This window comes from Arachis ipaensis, chromosome B9 (assembly GCF_059453495.1).
Source record: "Arachis ipaensis isolate K30076 ecotype BB chromosome B9, ASM5945349v1, whole genome shotgun sequence".
NCBI lineage: Eukaryota > Viridiplantae > Streptophyta > Magnoliopsida > Fabales > Fabaceae > Arachis > Arachis ipaensis.
In genome coordinates this window covers 16,648,667-16,671,070 of record NC_142444.1, presented here as the reverse complement: position 1 = coordinate 16,671,070, position 22,404 = coordinate 16,648,667, and the positions used below count along the sequence as shown (strand labels likewise).

The following is a 22,404-nucleotide window of genomic DNA, read 5'->3' as shown; positions in this document are numbered from 1 at the left end:
TCTTAGCAAATAAAAGTCCTTGGATGAAAGAAAAGCAAATAAAAAAAAAGAAAAAGAAAAGCCAAAAATGGCAACAAAAACAGAAGAAAGCAAAGAATAAGGCTAGACACCAATAGCTTGGACCTTAGGACATATGCCTGTGGTGTCTTTGTACTAGGATCTACTTGGATGATTAGGTTCTATGGAGTGATTTAACACTTGGTAACTTGGGTTAGCTAACCAGGGATTATCAACCGAAAATTCATTATCAAGAGCAACCTAGTTACAAGGCATTTAGTTACCCAAAGAGGTGCTAGACATCAATGTCTTAAGAAGAATTATGAGTCAAGTGTCTGTAGTGAATATGTGTTGAGTGAAAATAAGATAAGAAGCTGCTACAACACATGACACTAAGCTACTAGTGAGAAATAAGCTCACAGGAAAAGAAAAGCAATTACCAAGGATGAGTGAATAATAAGAGGTCATAGCAGTATGTTAGTTGATGCTTAAAGGAGATATTCTATTCCTAAGGATCAATAAGAAGTGAGCTGCAACATTTTTTGCATAAAACCCCATGAACTAATAATAATGACTTGCTGATATGAACATCATTCTCTGTTTCATTCTTTTTTCTCAATAATTCAGTATTTGCTTAGGGACAAGCAAGATTTAAGTTTGGTGTTGTAATGCCAGGGCATCTTAGGCTAGCTTCACTAGCCTTTTTCTTTGTTTTTAATAGGTTTTATGCACTTTCTTGAGTTATAAGTAAGCAATTGGGTTAGAAATTCATGTATGCCTAGATTGAGTTAAACACCAAAGTGGTCCCTGAGATTCGCAAAATGCACCAATTTAGTCCCTGACTTCCTAATTGCACTAATTTAGTCCTCCAGATTCGAAAAAATGCATCAAAGTGGTCCCCCTCATATTTTCCGGCCAGATTCCTTACCGGCGGGAGTGACGTGACGAACGAGTGCCACGCTGGAGTGTCCAACGGTTGGATGACGTGGCAAATGAAACTTTATGCACCAATTTTGTCCCTGATCCCTTTTTAAACCCTAACTCACAAATGGCGCAGCATATCATCGTCTTCTTCTTCTTCTTCTTCTTCTTCTTCTTCTTCTTCTTCTTCTTCTTCTTCTTCTTCTTCTTCTTCTTCTTCTTCTTCTTCTTCTTCTTCTTCTTCTTCTTCTTCTTCTTCTTCTTCTTCTATTCATTCTCATTATACTTTTTTCTGAGAAGCATACCCTGGCATAGCTATCAATCAATTCAATCCTTCCCCTGAGGGAGTTTTGCAGACTCTCTCGCACCCTTTTGACTTTACTTCTACGAGTCCTGCATAAATGGTCAATGAGGAGAAAATGATTATTTCAACAACATATTTATTTATTTAAAAACTATTTCATGAACATATCAGAAACAAAGAATCTATGATGTTGCGGATTCACAGTTCACCGATAAGAAGGTTCTCCAACAGCTGAAATTTTGTTCTCGAGTTGGCACATTCGAGCTAACATCCAGATCTACAAAGGAGGAAGTAAATATAACTGGTACAGGTAAAAATTCACATAAGGATAGGAAACAAAGTGCCTTTTTTCAATAAAGATTTTTGCACTCTCTTTTATTCGGTCATAAATAAAATATACAATCAATGAGCTGTACTCAGACAATTTCTGGAGAAAACTGTGACATATTCAAGTATTTTCTATAAGTTACTTATAATTAGATTGCTAGTGTATTATTAGATGATTCAGTTCAGCATTCTGCATTCCTTTTCAATCAGGATGATTTTTCTACAACATAATGTAAATTATAGTCAGACATAACTATATCTTTCCCTCTTTACAGCAAAATATTCACACGAATATGCAGGATGGTTCAAACTGAATTATCTATGAATTATCAAATCATATATCACCATGCTAATTTCAAATCATGAATGTAGCACACCTCTTTTTCAGCAGCCTCTTTTAGGTCTTTGATGCGTGACAGAATCACATCATACTGAGATAGAAGTCGTTGTTTGATAGCAGTAACCTCAACCGACCCTTGTGGAAGCTGTGTTGGCCAGAATAAAGAGCAGATGAACTAATTATATCTTCTTGAGAACCCTCATAATTGAGTAATGTAAACAAAGTTAAAGATAAGGGGAAATCAAGCCACACTGATTCCTCCATATTGCAATAACTTCCATCGAAGGAGCCCACAAGTCATGAACTAAAAAAAGTTGCACCCTTTTGTTTCCTATTTCTCATATTCAAGGACGAGTAGTAATAAAACAAAGCACAAACCCATGTGGATAGAGTTTAAACCACCGAAAGAGTGAAAGTAACAACTGCAGACACATTGCCATTTTTAAGTTATTTTTTCAAAGGGGAAACAACAATATAAGCATCATCAACAAGAAGATTGCCTCTTTTAAGTAAAACTGGATAGACAAAAGATAGGCAAACAAGCATCTATCAATGGGAACAAAATTGATGAACTAACAGCAGTACCTGCTTCAACTGTGGAGAAACGACGAAATTTAACGTGGCTCCAACAGCGAGTGATGAAACTGCAACAACTGATAGGAATTGGGGCAACCCGGGGTCAATAAGTCCAGAGGCAGCATCACCAGTGGCAAGGATAGCAAGAAGGGGAAAGAGGACTGAGGGATTAAATAATGGAGCTGCCACCGCAACAGTTACCCTTTCACCTTCTTGTGCGGGAACATCAACCGTCTCGGTTGCAAATCTGTGGGTGCGAGCCATACCAGAAGGGGTTTGCACCTAAATGGCAGGAAAGTTATAGGTGGAAAGAGACATAGAAGTGAATCATCATAAAAAGAAGAAGAAGAAGAAGAAGAAGAAGACGACGAAGAAGAGAAGAAGATGATGATGTGCTGCGCCATTTGTGAGTTAGGGTTTAAAAAGGGATCAGGGACAAAATTGGTGCATAAAGTTTCATTTGCCACATCATCCAACCGTTGGACACTCCAGCGTGGCACTCGTTCACCACGTCACTCCCGCCGGTAAGGAATCTGACCGGAAAATATGAGGGGGACCACTTTGATGCATTTTTTCGAATCTGGAGGATTAAATTAGTGCAATTGAGAAGTCAGAGACTAAATCGGTGTATTTTGCGAATCTCAGGGACCACTTTGGTGTTTAACTCTACCTAGATTCAACCAACCATGGTTAATTTGATGCAATTTTATGAGAATTATGCTATAATTACTTGTGTGCTAAGAATGATGAGAATTCTCATGACTTTAGCAAGGCTTTGATACATGAATTGGTGGATGACAGGTGAAGGAAAGCATGGGAGGAAGTTGAAAAAGGAGCATGAAAAGGATGCACACGAAGTAACGTTGGTGGCCAAGTTGGACCACCAACGTTGCCTCAAACGTTGGGAAGAAAGCAGAGCAAGGTTCTGCATAAACTGCTAGTGCCCACGTTGAAGGGAACGTTGGCAAGCCAACGTTACCCCCAACGTTGTGATAAAATGAGCTTTCTGGAGAATTTGGAAATCTGTAGTGACGCGCACGCGTGCTGTACGCGCACGCGTGGATTGGAAATTCTGACAATCCACGGGCACGCGTGGCTGACGCGTACGCGTGGATGGGTAACATTGGACCCCAAACGCTACCTCAAACGTTGGTGGCCAACGTGCACGATTCTGATCTTAAAATGTTGGATTTGAAAACGAGCAACGATGCGCATGCGTCTATGGCGCATACGCGCAGGTTGAGCTTTTGAGAATCCACGCACACGCGTGGATAGGCCAACGTTGGAGGGAACGTTGCCAGTCCAACGCTGAGGCCAACGTTCTTCTATATGCTTTTAAAATTGGAAATGGATTTTTTTATCCACGCGCACGCATAGCGTACGCACACACGTGGATGCGCATTCTGACCCCATGCGCGCAAATGCGCAAGGCACGCGTACGCGTGGGTAGAGGAACGTTTGCACTCCAACGTTGAGTCAAACGCCAATGACAGCAAGCAGAACTGATTTTGCAGAGACGCGTTTGAGTCAACGTTGGCCATCAAACGTGGACTCCAACGTGAGCAACAGAATTCAGCAATTCAAACAGACTTCTTCTCAACAGCAAGGAAAACCAATTGGAGCAACTTCAACCCAATCCAATCAAGGCCAAAAAAGCCCAATTCAGAGATTGAAGATCAATGGAAGAAAGTGTATAAATATCTTAGAATTTAAGTTAGAGAGGACCTTTTTTTTAACTTTTAGCAAGGCGGAGGGATACTGACACTCTGCCAATTTTACTTTTCTGCAAATCTTTGAATTCTGCAATGTATCTTTCAATTCCATTTTCCATTTTGAGAGCTATGAACAACTAAACCCCTTTCATTGGGTTAGGGAGCTCTATTGTAATTCAATGGATCAATAGTAGTTTTCATCTTCTTCTTCTTTCTTTTCTCTTGATTTTTGTTAGAAGGTTTTTTATCTTAATTTAATTGGACAGTTGTCTTGACAGAGAAGCTATCCATAATTGGAATTCTTTAGATCCTTGAGAGAGGGATGAAGAATTCATGCTAGAATTGCTTTCTCACATTGGATTAGATTGGGGGTTGGATGGATATTGTGACATTTAATCCTACCAATACTTTGATCTATGAATTTGTGTGGTATAGTCAGTGACCGAACTTCAACTCTTCCCATGAGTAATTAAATCAAGAAATTAGGCAATTGTTCATGCTTAGAGAGATTGGTGAGCCAAGACATTGGGATCCAATCATCTAAGATTGCCAAGCAATGTCAATGAATGCATTGATTGAGGAAGAGATGAAAATGATTTGATTCGGAGAATTCAATATCTCCTGAAACCCAATGAATCCCCATCTCTGATCTACCCATTCTATTTACTTTCTGCTCTTTAATTTCATCCTTAATCCCCATTCCCATTTAATTTCATGCAATTTAAGCTTCTTTCATTTAATTTCTCGCACTTTAATTTTTGTCATTTTTTCTTGCAATTTAATTTTCCTGCCAAATTTACATTCTGCAATCGCAACCCAATTTTGATTTCGCTCAACTAGCATAATTCTTCAACTAACATTGATCAACCAACTAATTCCTGTGGGATTTGACCTCACTCTACAGTGAGTTTTTACTTGACGACAATCCGGTGCACTTGCCGGTAGGAAATTGTTGAGAGACAGTTTCCGAGTGAATCACTACTACTGCTCGTGTACTGCCCTACTCGCCGCTGCTACCCTAAAGCTCGTGTGTTGCCCTGCTCGTCGATGGAGGGATTTTTCTCATGTTCGTTAGGGTTTTTGTTCTTTTTCTTCTTTTTGTCGAAGCTTGCTTTTCCTCCTCCAATGGCGGATTTGGCACCAACACCACCACCGGCGGTGGTCAAATTCAATCCAATAGCATTACATAAGAAAATTTCTCACTCTTACTTTCTATTTCCAATGCCATTGACACAACAACAAAGTCAGAAGTACAATGGCCGCTCCTGGCAAATGCTTCCTTGTTACCGATCTTTGTGTGAGTCATCATCATCTAATTTCTAATTTGACTTATCATTCAATTGTAGGGTGTTGAAAAAAGTACTCTCATAATCAAAGTCTTCAAGTCCCTCAAAACTTCTCATCTAAACCTCAAGCTTCAAGACTTCTACACTTGTAAACTACCCAGATTCTTCTTCGTTTCTATGAATTCATGTCATGGTTATCAAAATCATGTAATTGTCTCTTCTTTTTTGCAGGTGAAGTTAGAAGCTCATGTGAAAATGTTGATTTTGAAGTTATCACTCTTGATGGCCGCATATGCCCGCTTGCCTCCACCACCATTTCAACGTACCACGCACTTTTCTTCTTCTTGGGGTGGTGCTTGAGGGTATTCATTTTTCATTCTTCGAGCTTTGAAGACCGAAAATTTGTAACAATAAGGAGCAGGAGCATAAGTGGGGGATGGTTGTGGAAGTTGCAGCAGTGTATGGTGGCGGTGAAAAGGGACGAGCCTTTGAAGTGGAGGGGTACTATTCAAAACGGCGTCGTTTTGAAGGAGGGGGACTAATTTGTCTCGTTTTGAAAATTCTCCCTCTACGTAAAACACTGTAATGACCAGGTTAGTTCAATGAGAGTTACGTCAGAATTTTCCGTTGAGTTTAACGGACTCTATTTAATGGAGGAACCTAGATGTCCAATTTTTTAAGAGGACGGAAATCTAAATGTATTTTTCAATATTCAAGGACGGAAATGTCCACAGAACAAAAAGTTAAGAATTTATTTATCCTTTTCTCTACTTTTTTTATTCACTTAACTTTTTTACTTTTCAGTTTAATTGAATGTTATTTCAATCAATTTTTTAATAAATATTATAAATTAATAAAATCACACAAAATAAAAAAAGATCAGTTAAGAAATATCAAAAAAAAAATTTCTATTGAACCAATTAAAAAACCAGCCAAAAAAAAATTATAACAAAGGGCTTTTGCGGTGATTTACAACCATCACATAATAGGAGAAGATATATCAGTAGTTTCAAACTACCACGAAATGAATGCTGGATTTTAAATCAAATTAGCGCTTAATGGTGGTTTCATATCATTGCAAAATGGAAAAGCATAGGGAGTCAAATGTCCATCAGCTAAGAATTGAACAACTCAATTAATAATGATTAATTTTAAATTATTTTTTCAAATTCAAAATTTGATTAATTGACATTAATGACATTTTTGAATCAAAACTTATCCTAATTTATTTTCACTTCCACTCACCATTCACCACACAAAACCACAAATCCTAATCCCTCTTCCCAATGTCCCACGCTGTCGTGGTTTCGTTCTTGCGCTGCTAGCGTCACCGCAGCACCGTCCTCGTGCGCCATCGCCGGTAGTCCTTGCATCCTTCTCCGTCACTTCATCTGTCGTTTGCGCAGGAAAGACAGCTACCATTGCCCTAGCTTCTATTTCACCCTCCTCCTGTCCCATCGCGACTCCCCATCGCTCACCCGACACACCCTTGCTGCTCGCGACTCCCCATCGCTCGCCACTCGCACCCCACGACTCTCTATCCATCACGACGCAACCACCACCAGGTCCCCATTCGCGACGCGCGATCATTTACTCCGACCCATGGCGACTCCTCCAGTTGTCCAAACACGCCACTGCGAGTCCCCCCACTGTCCACGCAACGCCATCCAAGACGTCATCGCCGGCCACCCTGCGGCTCTCCTTATCCTCCTCCTATTTGGTTTTGAATGATTTTTTAAACTAGTTTTTTATGTTTCCTTTTTCTACATTTCGGATGATTCTTTTTATTAGTTTTGGATGATTCCTTTTTCTATGTTTTGTATATTTTTTTCTTAGGATTTGGATGATTCTTTTTATTAGTTTTGGATGATTCTTTTTATTAGTTTTGGATGATTCTTTTTCTATGTTTTGTATGTTTTTTTCTTAGGATTTAGATGATTCTTTATCTTATGTTTTGGTGCTTTTTGTTTTTTGGAGTTTCAAAGTTTTCTTTGGAAAGAGGAATTAGTGTTTGCATAATAAATGGTAAAAGGTGAATTAGAATAAGAAGAGGCAATTAATAATCATTAATTTTGTATCTTTTAAAAAAAATTTAAATTACTACTGATTAATAACAATTAATGTTATTAATTAATATAGAATATAATTTAAAAATATTTGTTGACTTATTGTTGGCTGGACCTCTCTTAATTTTCTAGCATTATTGATGCAAAATATGAACGGTTTAAATATCATTATAACAATGTTTCTAACCACTACAAATCAGATTTTGTGACGGTTATTCCACCGATTGGTAAAACCCACTACTAAACCATTTAGTAGCATCCAATCTAGCAGCAAGTAACTAATTGCCACTAAATCCTCTCAAAATTACTGTTAACTGCTGGTTGTAAATAATGTCCTTCCAAGATTTTCAAGCTTTTGAGAAAGTTATTTTCTTTTTGGATAAATTATATTTTTTATTCTTAAAATTTGCTGAAAATTTTAAAAATATCCCTAAATTTTATTTTGTTTCAAAAATTTTCGATTTGCATAAGATATATTCCTAATAATTAAATTTTTAAAAAATTAGAACTAATCTAACAATAATGCATGATAAATATGTTTGATTTATTTATATTAAAAATTGTTCTTGTGGAGTTATTCCTAAATTAGTCATAATTTTTTTGAAAAATTAGTCGTTAGGAGTAAATTTAATGCAAATAAAAAAGAAAATAAAATTTATGAGTATTTTTAAAATTTTAAGCAAATTTCAAAAACAAAAAATATATTTTATCTTTTTTTTTTTTAAATGGACAATAAAAGAATATGTCTAACAAAGGTTACTAGATATTGCCAAATTAAATCTGACAATATAATCAATATGTGAACTCATAGCTAGTAGGATAGATATTCATCATATACATTTGTTTAGTAAAATTTGCTGCTGAACCGTTTAGTGGCACCCAATCTAGCATCAAGTAACTAACTGCCACCAAAGCCACTCAAAACTGCCGCTAATTGCTTGTTTTAGTGTAATGTATATCCTTCAAAGACTTTCAAGCTTCAGAAAAAGTTTTGTTTTCTCTTGTGAGATGGACGACAAAAAGATTATGTCTAGCAAAGATTACGTTACTAGATGTCGAGTTTGACAATATTAATACGTGAACTCATAGTCAATAAGACAAATATTCTTCATATACATTTGTTTGTGTTGTTTGAGTGTATTAAATTGCTTGTGCTTGCTAATTATGTGCATGTATATGTGTTACTTGCTATACATGCAACTTGTTTTTGTGAATTGATGTCTTAGTGACTTGTGTATGTCTATTATTGGTTGAATGGAGGTAGCAGACACAAAGGTGTAGTAGTCCGACATAGCTACATATATGACGCGCATAATTTGCGTTCCTAATGATAGTACGGATTAAAAAAAAAAGCATAATCATTGCCATAATAAAGTGAACAATTTTTATTGGAAATATATATAATAATTAAGATCATTCATAGAATAAATAAATCACATTCATAATTAAGAAATCAATCTTTGAATACAAAATCTGAAACATTAAATTATTTGATATATTTTAATAATTTTTAAATATTATTTTTACACAAAGACAAATTCATGTCACTCCTGACAACTCAAAGAAGACAGCTTATTATGCTTGTAAGTAGTAATTAAGAAACTCCGATAATTTGATTAAATGGAAGTGTGAACTTTTAATATTTTAAGAACATGTAATAATTTATTCTTTGGTTGCCTCAACTTCCGTTAACTTTCTTACAATCGGCTCTGATTTCACCTTGAGTCCCCGTCAAGGGGCTAATATTCCCCATCTTGATCATTGCCTGTGCAAATGCTTGGAAGAAGGCATTTTTATTGTTAGCAAAGTTTCTGACAATTGAAATTGTTGAAGATCCGTTGGTGGAGAAGAGTTCTTGGTCTGTTTGGAGAAGGCCCCGGTTGTTGAGAAGGTTCGTGAAGTAGTTTTTGTCGAATGTGTTGGGGGAGGAAGGATCCAAGTTGTTCAAAGTCGAACCGTTTCCGTTTTGCGGACAACTCTGTTGTAGAGTTGTTAAATAGGTAGCGTTCAATGTTGGATCAGGATTGCCTGTCCCACTGAAGTTGTAGAGCCTTTGAGAGAAGAATTGGCACTGGGCACGTCCGAATGTGTGCGCACCTAATCAGATTCCAAACTTTTCAGATCGAAAATTATTAGAATTTATTATTTTTAGTCCTTGGTTATTAATGTTTAAAACATAGGATAAAGTATGTTGTTAGCTTATTAAACTAAAAAAAATAAATTGATGATTAAGTGATAACAAAAAATAATAAATTTTGCTCCTAGTATTTCTCTCCGAGTCCAAAGCAACTTTAACATGAAAGCTAAGAGAAAGAGTGCTTACTCTAGAATCAATTATGTGGCTAGTTATGTCATTGAATGATAAATTTAATTAAGCATATTTTGTAAATATTTTACTAATACGGGATCAGATCACATGCATTTAATTTAGTTATTATAATAGATAAAGCTGGTTACCAGATAATGCAACGAGGTCCGTTATGTTCAGATTAACTGCACTGAATTTGGCTGTGATCTGTGCTAGAGTCTCAAATGGAGTAGGAAGAAGGGTATTGGCTCCAGTTTTGTTCGCAGTTAGACCATCCCTTCTTCCAAGTAGTACCTTCCAAGAAGGACCTTTTTCCTACAAAATTTTCACTCTTGATTAACCCGAGTGAACACAACACACATATCTACATATATATGATATGTTATGTTAAAATATAAGTTTAATTTTTGTCTATTAATAGAATACAAAAGTTTATAAGATTATCCAATCAAATTCATGCATTTAAATGAATTTTTAAGAAATCAACTTAAAAATTAATTATTTTTATCGATATAACAATATACCATTAGCTATCTTTGCATTGTAAAACTCTGACAGTATGTGAAGAAGAAAAACTTATCCTATTTCATTCTTATATATGTGTAAAAGATAAAATTTTTTTTCTTATATGTAATAAAATAATATGATTTGTAGCTAGTTAATATAATTTACCAAGGAAACTGAAGCTTCGGCTGCAAGGGCAAGAATATCAGCGCAAGACACAACACCAGGGCATGATGAATTAAGAGCGGCTTTAATGTTGTCAATTACATTAAAGCCCCTGGCGGAATTGTTGTTAGGACCTGCAGTTTTCTCGCTCTCTGTTATGTTGCCACCTACGTCTAGCAACAGCGACGCATCACATCCCTGTCACAACAAAAAAGTACTATTAAATAACATTGTTATTAGTCTAATATACAATTTTTTTTTGTGTTAACATGACAATAGTATTCAATGAAGACAAACAAATGGTAAGACCAAAACTAAATATTTTGGTAGTCTTTGGTGGAGAGACAGAGACTGAAAAATTAAAATTGAGAGACAAAAATTAAGAGACAAAAACTAAAATAAATTTTAGTATTCTATTTGGTGTAAATTGGAAAATAGAAATTGAAATAAGAATAAAGTTTTAATTTAATTTGCACAAAAGGTAAAATTGAAAGTAATTAATTGAAATGAGAGTATTTTAATTATAAAATATTATTAACATTTCAGTCTTTGTTTCTAAAAATTTCAATCTTTTGTATCTCTACTTTTTAGAGGTAATAAAATACTAAAATTTTGAAGACAGAGACAAAAACTTTAGCACTAGTTTTTGAGCCAATAAACATGATATGAGTCTCACTCTTCCAGTTTCTGTTCCAATACCTCAAAACAAACGCTTTGTCGAGACAAACAATATATAATATAATATAATAATAATAAAATTAAAGAAGTAAAAAAAAATGTGAAGTGTCATAAATCACATTTTTTAAAAAATTAAAGTTAATAGAAAGAGACATGTATATGATGATTATAAATTCTTAGGAACATCTTTTAAAAAAATTTAAACTAATAAGACAAGAGATATAAATGATAATATGTTTGACATGAAGATAATTCCTTAGTTAGTTTCCAAGATTCAAAGTATAAGTTCAAGAATAAAACATAAAAACCTCAGAGAAGATATGGATGGTGGTTTAACTTAAAAAGTTATAGGATTTACGTACATTGACAAAGCAATCATGAAAGTGGAGCCTAGTGAGGCTTGCGGTAATACGTGGATCAGATTTCCGAGCTTGCCTAATAACATTCTTAACAATGGATGATACATTGGGACATGTTTTAGAGTAGAAGGTTGAACTCAATTGAGCATTTGAAGGAGAAACAAAAGATAGCACCAAGAGAATAATGATAGTAAGTAGAAAGAAACTATTATTATTATAAGTTGTGGAAAGCATGGTTGATTAGTAATCCTTCTTTCTCTTGCCCGATAATGGCGCAGGTTTTGGTGAATGATTGATGCATATCTCTATGCGACATTGGCGTATATATAGAGAAAACAAAGCGCGTCTAGCATTTAATTAAGTTTAATAATTTTGTATTAGAAATAGTTTTTACTGGGTACCTTATAAGTATTAGCTACATATAGTTTAATTTAATGCATGTGAAGATTTGTAACATGGAGTGGATACACAAGCGGGGCCAGGAAAGGAAAATTCTAAACATTCAGTTTAAAACATTGTTTGGAAGATAATATATATAGTTTAATATTAAATGAAATGAATATGTATTCATTAAGTATTATTAGAATAAATGTATAGTATTATATGTAATAAATATATAATTACGAATGGTATTAAATTAAAAAAGATAACATTAAATTATTACTTCTCTATCATTACAGTTTGGTTTTATAGTTGGAAAAATTCTAATAATTGGAGTTCACACTTTCTTGAATTCTTTTATTATAGTGCTATGTCACAATAATAAGTTCAACACATTAAATAAAAGATGATGATACGTAATATATAATAAGTTGGCTCGGTATATATGTTGCAGCAAACGAGTAAAATTAAAAAGAGGATAATGTCATTTTAATCTAATGAAATTTTGTTAAAAATATACTATGTACTAAGAATAATATAATGGCGACACTATTAATTTAGAAGTGAGAAAATTTACTGCGAATGAGTTATAACTCAAATGGTATAATTTTTCCATACACAATTAAGAGATTGCGGGTTTGAGTCTTCTATCTTTGATAAAAAAAAATGAGAAAATTTACTTCTTGCAGGAAAAAAAAATTTCACAAAGTAATATAAAAGACGCATGTCTTTCTCTCACAATTTCATTGGTTATTTTGAATTTTGGATATCTTTAATTTTTTTTTTGAGACTGGATGCTTTAATTTGTAATTATATTCAAATTTCTTTAATAATTATTTTTGTAACGGTTTTATTAATTAATTAAGTATACGCCAATTTATTTTTATATAAATAAAAGTATGTAGTGTAATAATTCTAACATTTCTATTGTAAAATAAATTTTATATTATTCTTAAAAAATAAAATTATATTTGCGCTACTTTTTGTATCTATTTTATTTATACACCTTTTTATTAGGAATGGTGGACTTGCTTATCCCAATTCGTCTATCCTGTCTAGATTTGCGTGTAAAACGGGATGGATCAGCCCGCTTTGCCAATTAAAATGAGTTTAAAATACTAGCTGTCCCGCTTTATAATGAATTAGCACGCGTAGAGTGCATATTTGTTGTTTGTGTTATAGTAATTATAGTGATTTTGATATTTTAAAAGTATTATTAAAATAAAAAAATAGTTTTTATTGTTTAACTATATTTTTTAATTTAAAAAATAAAAAATATTATTAAAATATAAAAAATATATTTTTAATTTTAACAATATATAGCCACCATAGACATTATCAACTCTACCTAATAAAAAATATTAATGATTAAGTTGGTTAAATTGTTACAACAAAGACAAATTTGTCTGTTTATATAATTATTAAGGGGGTGGTGTTTTGATTTGTTTGTTCTAGATTTAATATTCTAGTAAAAAAATGTTTGTTGTAGTTGCATCTATTCAATTATAAAAAATAAATGTTCAAGAAAATTAAATTACACCATTATTACCTTACTCAAGCACATGTAAACTCCACAGCTATATATTAACAACTTAACTACTTATAAAATACGGTAAAAATTTGGGTGCAGTCGACTTTACGTAAAATTAATAATTAAAAGTCATTAGATAATTTGATTGATTTGACTAAATTTTCATTTAATAATTTTCAGCTATTAACTTCACGTAAAATCAACTGCATCTGAATTTTTATCGTAAGATATATTAGTAGGTTCGTACTGTGGTCTCTGGACCACGTCAAAAGTCAAACTATTAGAATCTAATCTAATTTATTAATTATTAACACAGGATATCGATCTATTACTTTTCATACAATAATTAACCTCTACTTAATTTGTATGTCCATTCGCCAATGGTATGCATAGACACTAGCTAGAACATGCCTGATCCATGCTATAAAAATTAAATATAATCTGCTAAAATTTTGCATAGCTGTCAATTACATTTTTCTTTCAAAAAGAAAAATCTGGCATGACACTGACGGTTAAAAGATTTACAATAATAATGTAGAACATGTCAGGACAGGATACACAGAAATTAAAGAATTTTGTTATAAAAAATAAAATTTAAAACATATATAATGAATAAGAATTTCACATTTTTGGTTAGAATCACACTATTTGTAGATCTCGAAGTAATTAATCGAATTAATACTATTCTAAATCTGTCTTTCGAGTTCTCAAATGGTCGGATAACGATCTGACCTTTTAGGTTCAAGCCCTCATCACAACTTACACTTTTAAATTTAAATATTGTCTTTATCTTATTAATTAACCAACGACATAAAATAAAATAACAGCAATGAACTATATAAATAGAGCCATATGTTACACATTTTTAATTCGGATCAATTTTGACTTGAGCGTCGGAATACCAAGTATCTAATTCTTTCTTCAATTCGTATCCATCTCGTAACAGCTGTATAAATATAAATAATTTTTTTGTATACTAAATTAACTATTAAATTAACTATCATATACAGGTACGGATTCAGTAAGAACCATGAAAGGACACTTGCTTCCACTGGATTTTTATTTTTTTTTAAAAATAGTTATATATAATATATCTCTATTTTAAATTTTAAATGACCCCACTATAAATAAATTAAATTTAATTGGTTAAAGTCTCAAATTTATTTTTTTATTTTTCTATTATTTTGACTATTATTTAACTTAATTAAATTTAGTTTTGTATCTTACTCTTTTATTCCCTTAAATTCTTTTTTTATTTTTATATTTTTAACATTCTTTTTCTATTCCTTGTCTAATAGTCATCTTTTATTCATCAAAAAGTAAATTTCAAATTTTCCATATTTTTTTATATAACTTTCTATGACTCTATGTATCTTCTAATTTTATTGTTTCTCTTTTTGATATTTTTAATTGCAAATTTTAATTCAAACAATTATAGTTTAGGTATTAATCTAATATATATTTTATTTTATTCTCAATTTATTCATCTTTATTACTTTTTTTATCTTTTGTTCTATTATATGTACCAGTGTTGCATATAAAATTTTAAAATAAATTAATTAATTTACTAATTTAGAATATATTTTTTATTTTTGAAAATAATAATGACAAAATATTTTAATTACAATACATAATTAAACAGATGAACAAAATCTTTCATCTAACATTATATCAAAATTAAATTAAAAAATATATAATAAATTTAATTATTTTAAAAAGAAAGAAAGAAAAAAATTGTAAATTAAGGTTCTATTATTTTATATAAACATACTTTTATATACATATTTAATTTTTCTAGTATTTATATATAATTTTAGTTTTAAATTATAAATACTAGTGTATCATTAGTTGCTAATGTGCCAATTGAGTTCGTCTTTTATTATTAAATGTGTATAAAAAAATTAGTTAAGATAACAAGTTATCTATAATTTAATTAAAATATTTTAAGTTCAAGTTTAGATATAAAAAGTTATTTTTTATAAATTGTATATAGTGAATAGTATTTTAAGAATAAAAATGTTCATTAACTTTTTTTATTTTTATATCTTCATATAATTAATAATATTCAATAAAATTTATTTTAGTGTATATATTTTTATCTCCGTTCCTAAAATTTAAAAAGAAAATATTTAACCCCAAAATTGAGTCATTTTACTGTTGGTATTTGTCATGGATTGTGCTAAGTGCTAACTCTGGATTCTAAGGTTGGTTAGCTCGTAGAGAAGCAGACTTCTAATCAATGACGATCTAAATATAAAAGGATTATGGGGATATTTATTGTAAATGGCAAGAAATATAGCAAGGATCCTGGCTGGATTCGTGTTAGATTTAGGCAATGCAAGATTTGGCTATGATTTTGCTCAAATTTGGCCTTTCTGGTCAGCATTCTCCCAAGAGGGTATGTAGTGCTTAGGCCGGCTGCTATCCTTAGGTCCATTTTTTTTTTGTTGCCCACGGTATCCCTCAATCCGACAGTTAAGAACTAATTCGTCTCAGAGTTTTATTTAAGAGTTTGTCGCTATCCTTAGCTTTTCCTTAGGTCCATTTTGAGAGCTAGGTCGTAACATCCCTCCTACTTAAGAGCTAGTATCGATCATACGAGTTTCAAATACCATATTCCAGGATGGGGTTATTCACCAGGGTTCTTGGCTTGTTGCACTTGCCATGTGATGCTTTGTGAATGTTGAGGATGTAACAATGACACTTTTCTTAGGGGATAAGGTGCGTGTCAATCGGAGAACATGTGTGTCTTCTCATATGCAGCGGTTTTCCTAACGTGTGTGTCCGGCTCTTGTCTCTTGCTTGTTAAAACGTGTAAACGAAGGTTTTTTATTTAAATATTCAAAGGTCTTTCTTTTTCTGATTCCATCGTTGTTCTCTCATTTTTGCAAGCATCCTTTGGGTGAGGAAAGAAGAAAGCTATTGATAATCATCTTGCACTGTCATTTTCATGTTGTCATCATCTTTAGTTAAGTCGTTGTCTCTAAATGCTTACCTGAACTGTGCTTTGGTTCTGCATCTATTGTAATTTTTCTTTCTTCGATCTGCAAGTATTTAGTTGTTGTTGGCCCTTGCTATCAGCGTTAGTTGCTAACTCGGTTACTAAACTTGCATCAAAATTGCTTTGTTCTACATTTGCTTCATCGTTTCTGCTCTATTCTGTCTTATTGATGTCTTTAAAATTGTTTTGGTTTACACTATTGTGAGTTTCTAATTATATTTATGAAATTAGTATTGAAGCTAACTTAACTTTAGAATATTTGATTTTTTTTCAAGTTTATATGCATTTTGAAAAACTGAATATTGGTTGGTAGCCGTATACATATTCTGAAATTGTTAAATGTGCTGAAATTTCTTATGATTTGAAAATAGATTTGAGGATGAAAATATTACTTGGTTTGATTTGATTTTATGTATATTTAAAAGATTAAATGGTATGCTATACTTGCAATTAATATATTTTGAATTAGTTTGAGAGATTGAGACTAAAACATTGTAGTTAACTAATGACAATGAAAACGTTAATCTAATCTAAATACATCTAACTCAGACTTTAGTTAATATGAGTGGTGCTATACTTAGAGGTAGAGTTGCACTCAATTTCATATTGTTTAATTTGATTTTTAGATTGAGATCCCATATTAATTCACTTATCTGTTATTAGTTATCATTTTTAAATAAAATATAATTTTTATATTATTCCTCGCACATATGATCTATCAGTTATAAATATATTGTCGATTTGCTGAGTTACAAAATTTATTCTGTATTTTCTTTCGATATAGGTACTAACCCTTGTCCTCTTTCACCAATAATTCCTTGGTATGAAACTTATGAATTTGAAGGATAATGATTTGCAATGTATGTGTACTCTATTAAATTCCAAGGCATTTAATACTTCATACCAGGGTGTTCATAACCCGGTCCGATCCGAAGATTCGGTTTGGTTCCAAATATTTAGGGGCTAATTTGGTGTGATTTTATTGGATCTATGACCGGGTAAGAATCTCAAAAATAGATCCGGTCATTATTTTGGGTCGGGTTCAGGTCAAGACAAACCCGGTTTCACCCGATCTATGTGCATCCTAAGGAAACTGAAAAAGATATATATGTTTTAAATTAATTTTAATATTATGTTATATTAATTATAAGCTTATTGTTTTATTTTTAATCACACTTGTTGAAATAGAAAATAGATAAAAGAAGCATCAAATTAGAATTTATGAACAAATTCAAATTCAATTATGGATATCAACTTTTTGGTAACAAGTTTCTTCTTTATAAATAAGTGCATCATAAATAAGTTTCTTTATAAATTATTGTTTAAGCTTTAAAGACCCAATTTTCACCTGGTATGGACCCGACATAATTGTGGCCCAAAAATATTTAGGTTTTATCGGATCTATGGCCGGATTAGGGTCTAAAAAATAGACCCAATAGGGGTGCACAGACCCGGACCGGCCCCGAAGGAATTTGGGCCGCGAAGACCCGGACCCGAAGTGACCCGAAGTGGACCCGGGAAAAAAAAATGAAATCAGAAGGGGAAGTGAAGCCGGGACCGGGCCATGGCTCGGGTCACCCGGACCCGGCCCGGTGGCCCGGCCATATACACGTTACACACACACAAACGCGTTACAGCCTTACAGTACAGGTTTGAGGTTTCTAATTAGGGGCTAGGGCAACACAGAACACGCATCGCATTCATTGCCTCGTGCCTCCTTCAGCAGCTCAGCGCCTCAGCCCTCGCCCCTCAGCCATTGAGGCTCACCCCCACACCCCAAGTCCCCACTCCGGCACTCCCCACGCCCCACTCCGGCTCTGGCAGTCGCCACTCCCACGGCGCAGGCCGATCCGGTGACCTTGACCTCATCTTCTCTCCCCACGGCCCACTCCGAGTCTCGCGGCACACACCACGCAGTCGCCGACTCCTCCCTTTCTCATCTCTTCACAACCCTCCGTGTTCACCCCAGTCACCGCCGAAGCTCTTCGTTCGACGGACGACAGTGACGACGTACGGTGCTGCCCTGCTTCTCGGCGACGTTGCTCTGCTCTGCTCTACTAGTCCTGCTCCCTCTGCTCTGCTCTCTTCTCCGGTCTTCTTTTCAGGTCTTCTGCTCAGGTAAGTAATTAATTTTATTATGTCATTAATATTCTGATTAAGGATTAGGGTTTTTGATAAACAGAATTTGTGAATTTTGGTTGTAGGTGTTGATTTTCATTATTAGAACTCTGATTAGGTGTGGCTGTTGATGTGTGTTTAGCTTATTTTTTGTTCTGATTCACTATTTACTACTGATTTCTGGGTTTACTAATTCTTTACTGAGTAGGTGTGGATTTACTGATTCTTTACTGATTAGGTGTGGGTGTTGATGTGTGTTAAATGATTTGTTTAGCTGATTAGTTACTGATTATCTTGTTCAGTTGTTCTTATATGACAAGTTGAGCTGAACTATATTGTACAGGTGCATTGGACCATAACATTTATCAGAGCGAAGGTTTACCTGCACCGGAAGATCCAGAGACAGCCAAGAAAGTAAAATTGCTGAATGAGAGTATGAAACAAAGCTTGGTTTAAGGTAATCCAGCACTAACCAATTTGGTATTTTGCGCAATGAAGCTGCACACACGCATTCACATGTTCATATTTTGAGAGTATGAAGCAAAGCTTGGTTTAAGATGTTTGGCATTGTTTGGTCATTTGTGACTCTTTCAAGTTGCATCATCCCCTTCCTCCAGGACAAAGAGGGATTGTTAGTGTAATATGGTGAAGAGAAAGATTGGATATTGTATAATCCTTATTCTGCCTTCTAGTGTTTGTTTGGTTGATGATTAATTGTATGTAAGCATCTTTTTTTTTCTTTATTGTATGATCATTTTTGTTTGTTTGGTTGATTGCTTGATCATTACTTGTATGTAAGCCATTTTATATGTTGAACTTGGTCTTTGCCCTCTAATTCAGGAGATTTAACCATACCTTTAACTCCCATGCTAGGGAGATTATTACAAAGTAATCACGATTTATTAGTTGCATTTTAATAATTGGTGGCTATTTGATCTTCTTGTTTTACATTATATGAAAAATGAGTAATTTTATTTTTTTTGTAGGTTTCACTAATGCATCCACATCACAAGGAACAAGTTGACAACATTAATGGCTATTGATAGAGGATGATTATTCTTATGTATTGTAAACCTTAACATCTTATTTGTATTGACTTTAGACTAATATATATTATTGTGTTATTTGTATTGACTTAAATATTTAGTGTTATTAGACAATATTAGTATTGGACTATTGATTGTGATGATGCTTTGGTATTGATTGTGATTATGTTTTAATTTTGAAGAAGGGTTGGTTATGGCCCGGTTTTCACCCGGTTTTCACCCGGTTTAATTGTGGCACGAAAGACTGTTGGTTTCATCGGGTCTAGGGCCGGGTCTGGGTCTAATAAATAGACTCGGTCTATATTTCGGGCCGGGTCTGGGTCACCTCAAACCCGGCTTCACCCGGCCCATGTGCACCCCTAAGACCCAATATATATTTAAGGTCGAATTTAGGTCAGGATAAACCCAATTTCACCTGACTCATGAACACCTTTATTCCATACGACATAAACAGACCCAGTACATTTAAATATTTTTATTTACATCAAAGGTTAGTGAGTTTATTCGTCTTAACCTACTAGATTGAATTATAAACATTCAGAATATTGTATTTCATTAATTAAATTGGATTTGGATTTATTTGGTTTGTTAGGAACAAATTTTCATAAGTGCTTGTCATAATCTAAGTTATTTCTTTCGTATTATTTTGTCGAAACTAGCTTTTTTTTTTTTGAAAAAAAAAATTATTCTACAGCTATATATAAAGTAAATTTCCATAGTAATCTATAAGATTTATGTAATTATTTAATTTGATCTTTGAGATTCTAATTTTATCATAGTGGTCTCCATATTTAATATCAGATACTATAGTAGTTTTTGGAGTTATTTTCGGTGTTGATTCAGCTGACGGAGTGATGATGTGAGAATTCTTTGTCACACTGAAAATTTTCAACAGTTAGATGACGTAGTAAGATTGTAATTAGATTCAATTTGGTCCTTCTCCCATTATAAAATCCCAATTGATCCCTAATTGTCCAGATTGCGTTTCTCTTTTTCGAACTCTTCTTTTTTCTTTCTCTTAATTCAAGCTCTCTGAACATCTGTAGTTAGTTGATATTGAAAAACTATGGTTTGGAAACACTTATGAAACTGCTTTGTGTTAGTTCTTTAGCTTTTAAATGAGTCTTTTTTTTTTTACTGGGGCTAAGAATGGGTTTAGAAATGGGTTCGGAAGTGATTTTGAGGGGGGCATTACTAGTACCACTTGTAACACATGCAACACCTTCTTCACGAGTAAAATACCAACCCAGTCCCTATTTATTTGCTCGAATCACAACGCAACTCTTGACAAAAAATATGATCCACTTCGGCCCTTGACATTGTGCTCCATCTATCAACGTAGTCCTTCTGCCACTTTCGCTGTTAAGGAGTAATGAAACTTGCTAATGTGTCTCGTTAAGCTGCTGAGGTGGAGGGTAAAGGTGGTGATGTAGATGTTAGATGCCCACGTGGCTTGTTAGAAAAGACAGGGGCCTATTTGTCCTATTCCACATGAGCACGAACGACGTTGTTTTGCTGTCCTAGAAGACGTTATTAGATGATTATGGTCGTCTTTCTCCTTTTGTTTCATGTTTAGAACCCTAAACCTCCATGAGGAGTAACAAAGAGCGTGGAAGTGAAAGAAGTGGGGTGAACGATGAAGGTAGGAGTATGGATGAATTTTATAAATATTTTGATCATCCTGCAGATCTGTCAGAGGTAATTGATAATGGAGTTAGGGAGAAAACTGTTTAGGGAGAGATGCATTCTAACAAGACCAGGAAGATATTTGAAATCACCTATAACAAGTGTAGCCAAAAAGATCATTACTACAAGACTTGCTCCAATCCTGCTAGAGATCCTAACTGAAAGCCTAGACCATTACTACAAGACTTGCTCCAATCCCCTAGAGATCCTAATTGGAAGCCTATGACTAAGAAGGGAAGAAGAGCTAGCAAAGAAAATGTTGCATCAATGGACTCTACCAACATCACATAGGTTACATTTGGATAGTGCCTGTGAAACAGATAGACACAGATACAAATACACAAAGAGACATATATATATAAAGATACACAATTACTTTTAATGTATTTGGTGATAATACACAAGACACAATGGTACAAATCAAATGTTAACTTTATCCTCTTCAAAATAACCTATATTTCATCACTACCAACACTACCCCATCACTGTTACTTCCAACCATAACCACCATTGATATTTTCATAATCAACCCAAATAATCACAAAGTGCAACATACCCTATTCTTAACCAAAACAAATCAAACAAGAATAAAAGTACTTCATCCCTTGTTATAAAGTGATCGTCAACCACCTAATTGATGTCCAGTGCTTTCAGATAAAACAATCGTTCATCACATAGATAATAAAATGCAGGAATTTAACACCTTTCTTTTTTTGTTGTATCCCATATCATAGTTATTCTTGTCACCTCACTTTTAAAATCATCAAGGTCTGATCTCCTTCATACTTTTTTTTAAATGAAAACAATTGAAATCAAAATTGAAAAAGAAAAAAAAAAGCGAAGATGAGAGGAGGGGTAAAGTTTAAGTCGGCAGAGGTGGAAGGCCAAATTGAAGGTCGCGCAGAGTTGGGAACGCGATGGCGAAGATTGAGCCTGTCCCACAATCAACTTGTGCTTGGCGACTGAGTTCATAGATTTGGACGACGATGGAGCCAAATCTGGAGAACGGTGGAACAGAATGACAGATCTAGACGAGTGAGATAAAGATGAGGAAGAGAAGAGGAAACGATGGCGGTAGTGGCAGTGACGGTGGTGGCG

General features: G+C 33.8%; 2 protein-coding genes across 2 annotated transcripts; both read right to left on the bottom strand.

Moving 5' to 3' along the window:
* Nucleotides 1–512: 512 nt before the first annotated feature.
* Nucleotides 513–2,729, bottom strand: LOC110266554 (uncharacterized). The gene is made up of 5 exons (XM_088498749.1): nucleotides 2,475–2,729; nucleotides 1,927–2,034; nucleotides 1,432–1,499; nucleotides 1,224–1,311; nucleotides 513–527 (listed from the first exon to the last, which is right to left on the bottom strand). Exons 1-5 carry the CDS (start codon nucleotides 2,727–2,729, stop codon nucleotides 513–515), a joined length of 534 nt encoding a protein of 177 aa, XP_088354875.1.
* Nucleotides 2,730–9,152: 6,423 nt separating this feature from the next.
* On the bottom strand, nucleotides 9,153–11,835 carry LOC107618757 (peroxidase A2). The gene is made up of 4 exons (XM_016320901.3): nucleotides 11,547–11,835; nucleotides 10,510–10,704; nucleotides 9,987–10,152; nucleotides 9,153–9,626 (listed from the first exon to the last, which is right to left on the bottom strand). Exons 1-4 carry the CDS (start codon nucleotides 11,775–11,777, stop codon nucleotides 9,208–9,210), a joined length of 1,011 nt encoding a protein of 336 aa, XP_016176387.1. The 5' UTR covers nucleotides 11,778–11,835; the 3' UTR covers nucleotides 9,153–9,207.
* Nucleotides 11,836–22,404: the final 10,569 nt, after the last annotated feature.

What these genes read in the sequence shown, in the direction of transcription:
- LOC107618757 (XM_016320901.3), bottom strand. Translation starts at nt 11,777, where the DNA reads ATGCTTTCCACAACTTATAATAATAATAGTTTCTTTCTACTTACTATC. An exon ending in TTCATGATTGCTTTGTCAAT is followed by an intron (nt 10,705 to 11,546) that starts GTACGTAAATCC and finishes TTGTTGTGACAG; the next exon opens with GGATGTGATGCGTCGCTGTT. An exon ending in CCGAAGCTTCAGTTTCCTTG is followed by an intron (nt 10,153 to 10,509) that starts GTAAATTATATT and finishes AAAATTTTGTAG; the next exon opens with GAAAAAGGTCCTTCTTGGAA.
- LOC110266554 (XM_088498749.1), bottom strand. Translation starts at nt 2,729, where the DNA reads ATGGCTCGCACCCACAGATTTGCAACCGAGACGGTTGATGTTCCCGCA. An exon ending in AAGAGGCTGCTGAAAAAGAG is followed by an intron (nt 1,500 to 1,926) that starts GTGTGCTACATT and finishes CCTCCTTTGTAG; the next exon opens with ATCTGGATGTTAGCTCGAAT. An exon ending in GTTGGAGAACCTTCTTATCG is followed by an intron (nt 1,312 to 1,431) that starts GTGAACTGTGAA and finishes CCATTTATGCAG; the next exon opens with GACTCGTAGAAGTAAAGTCA.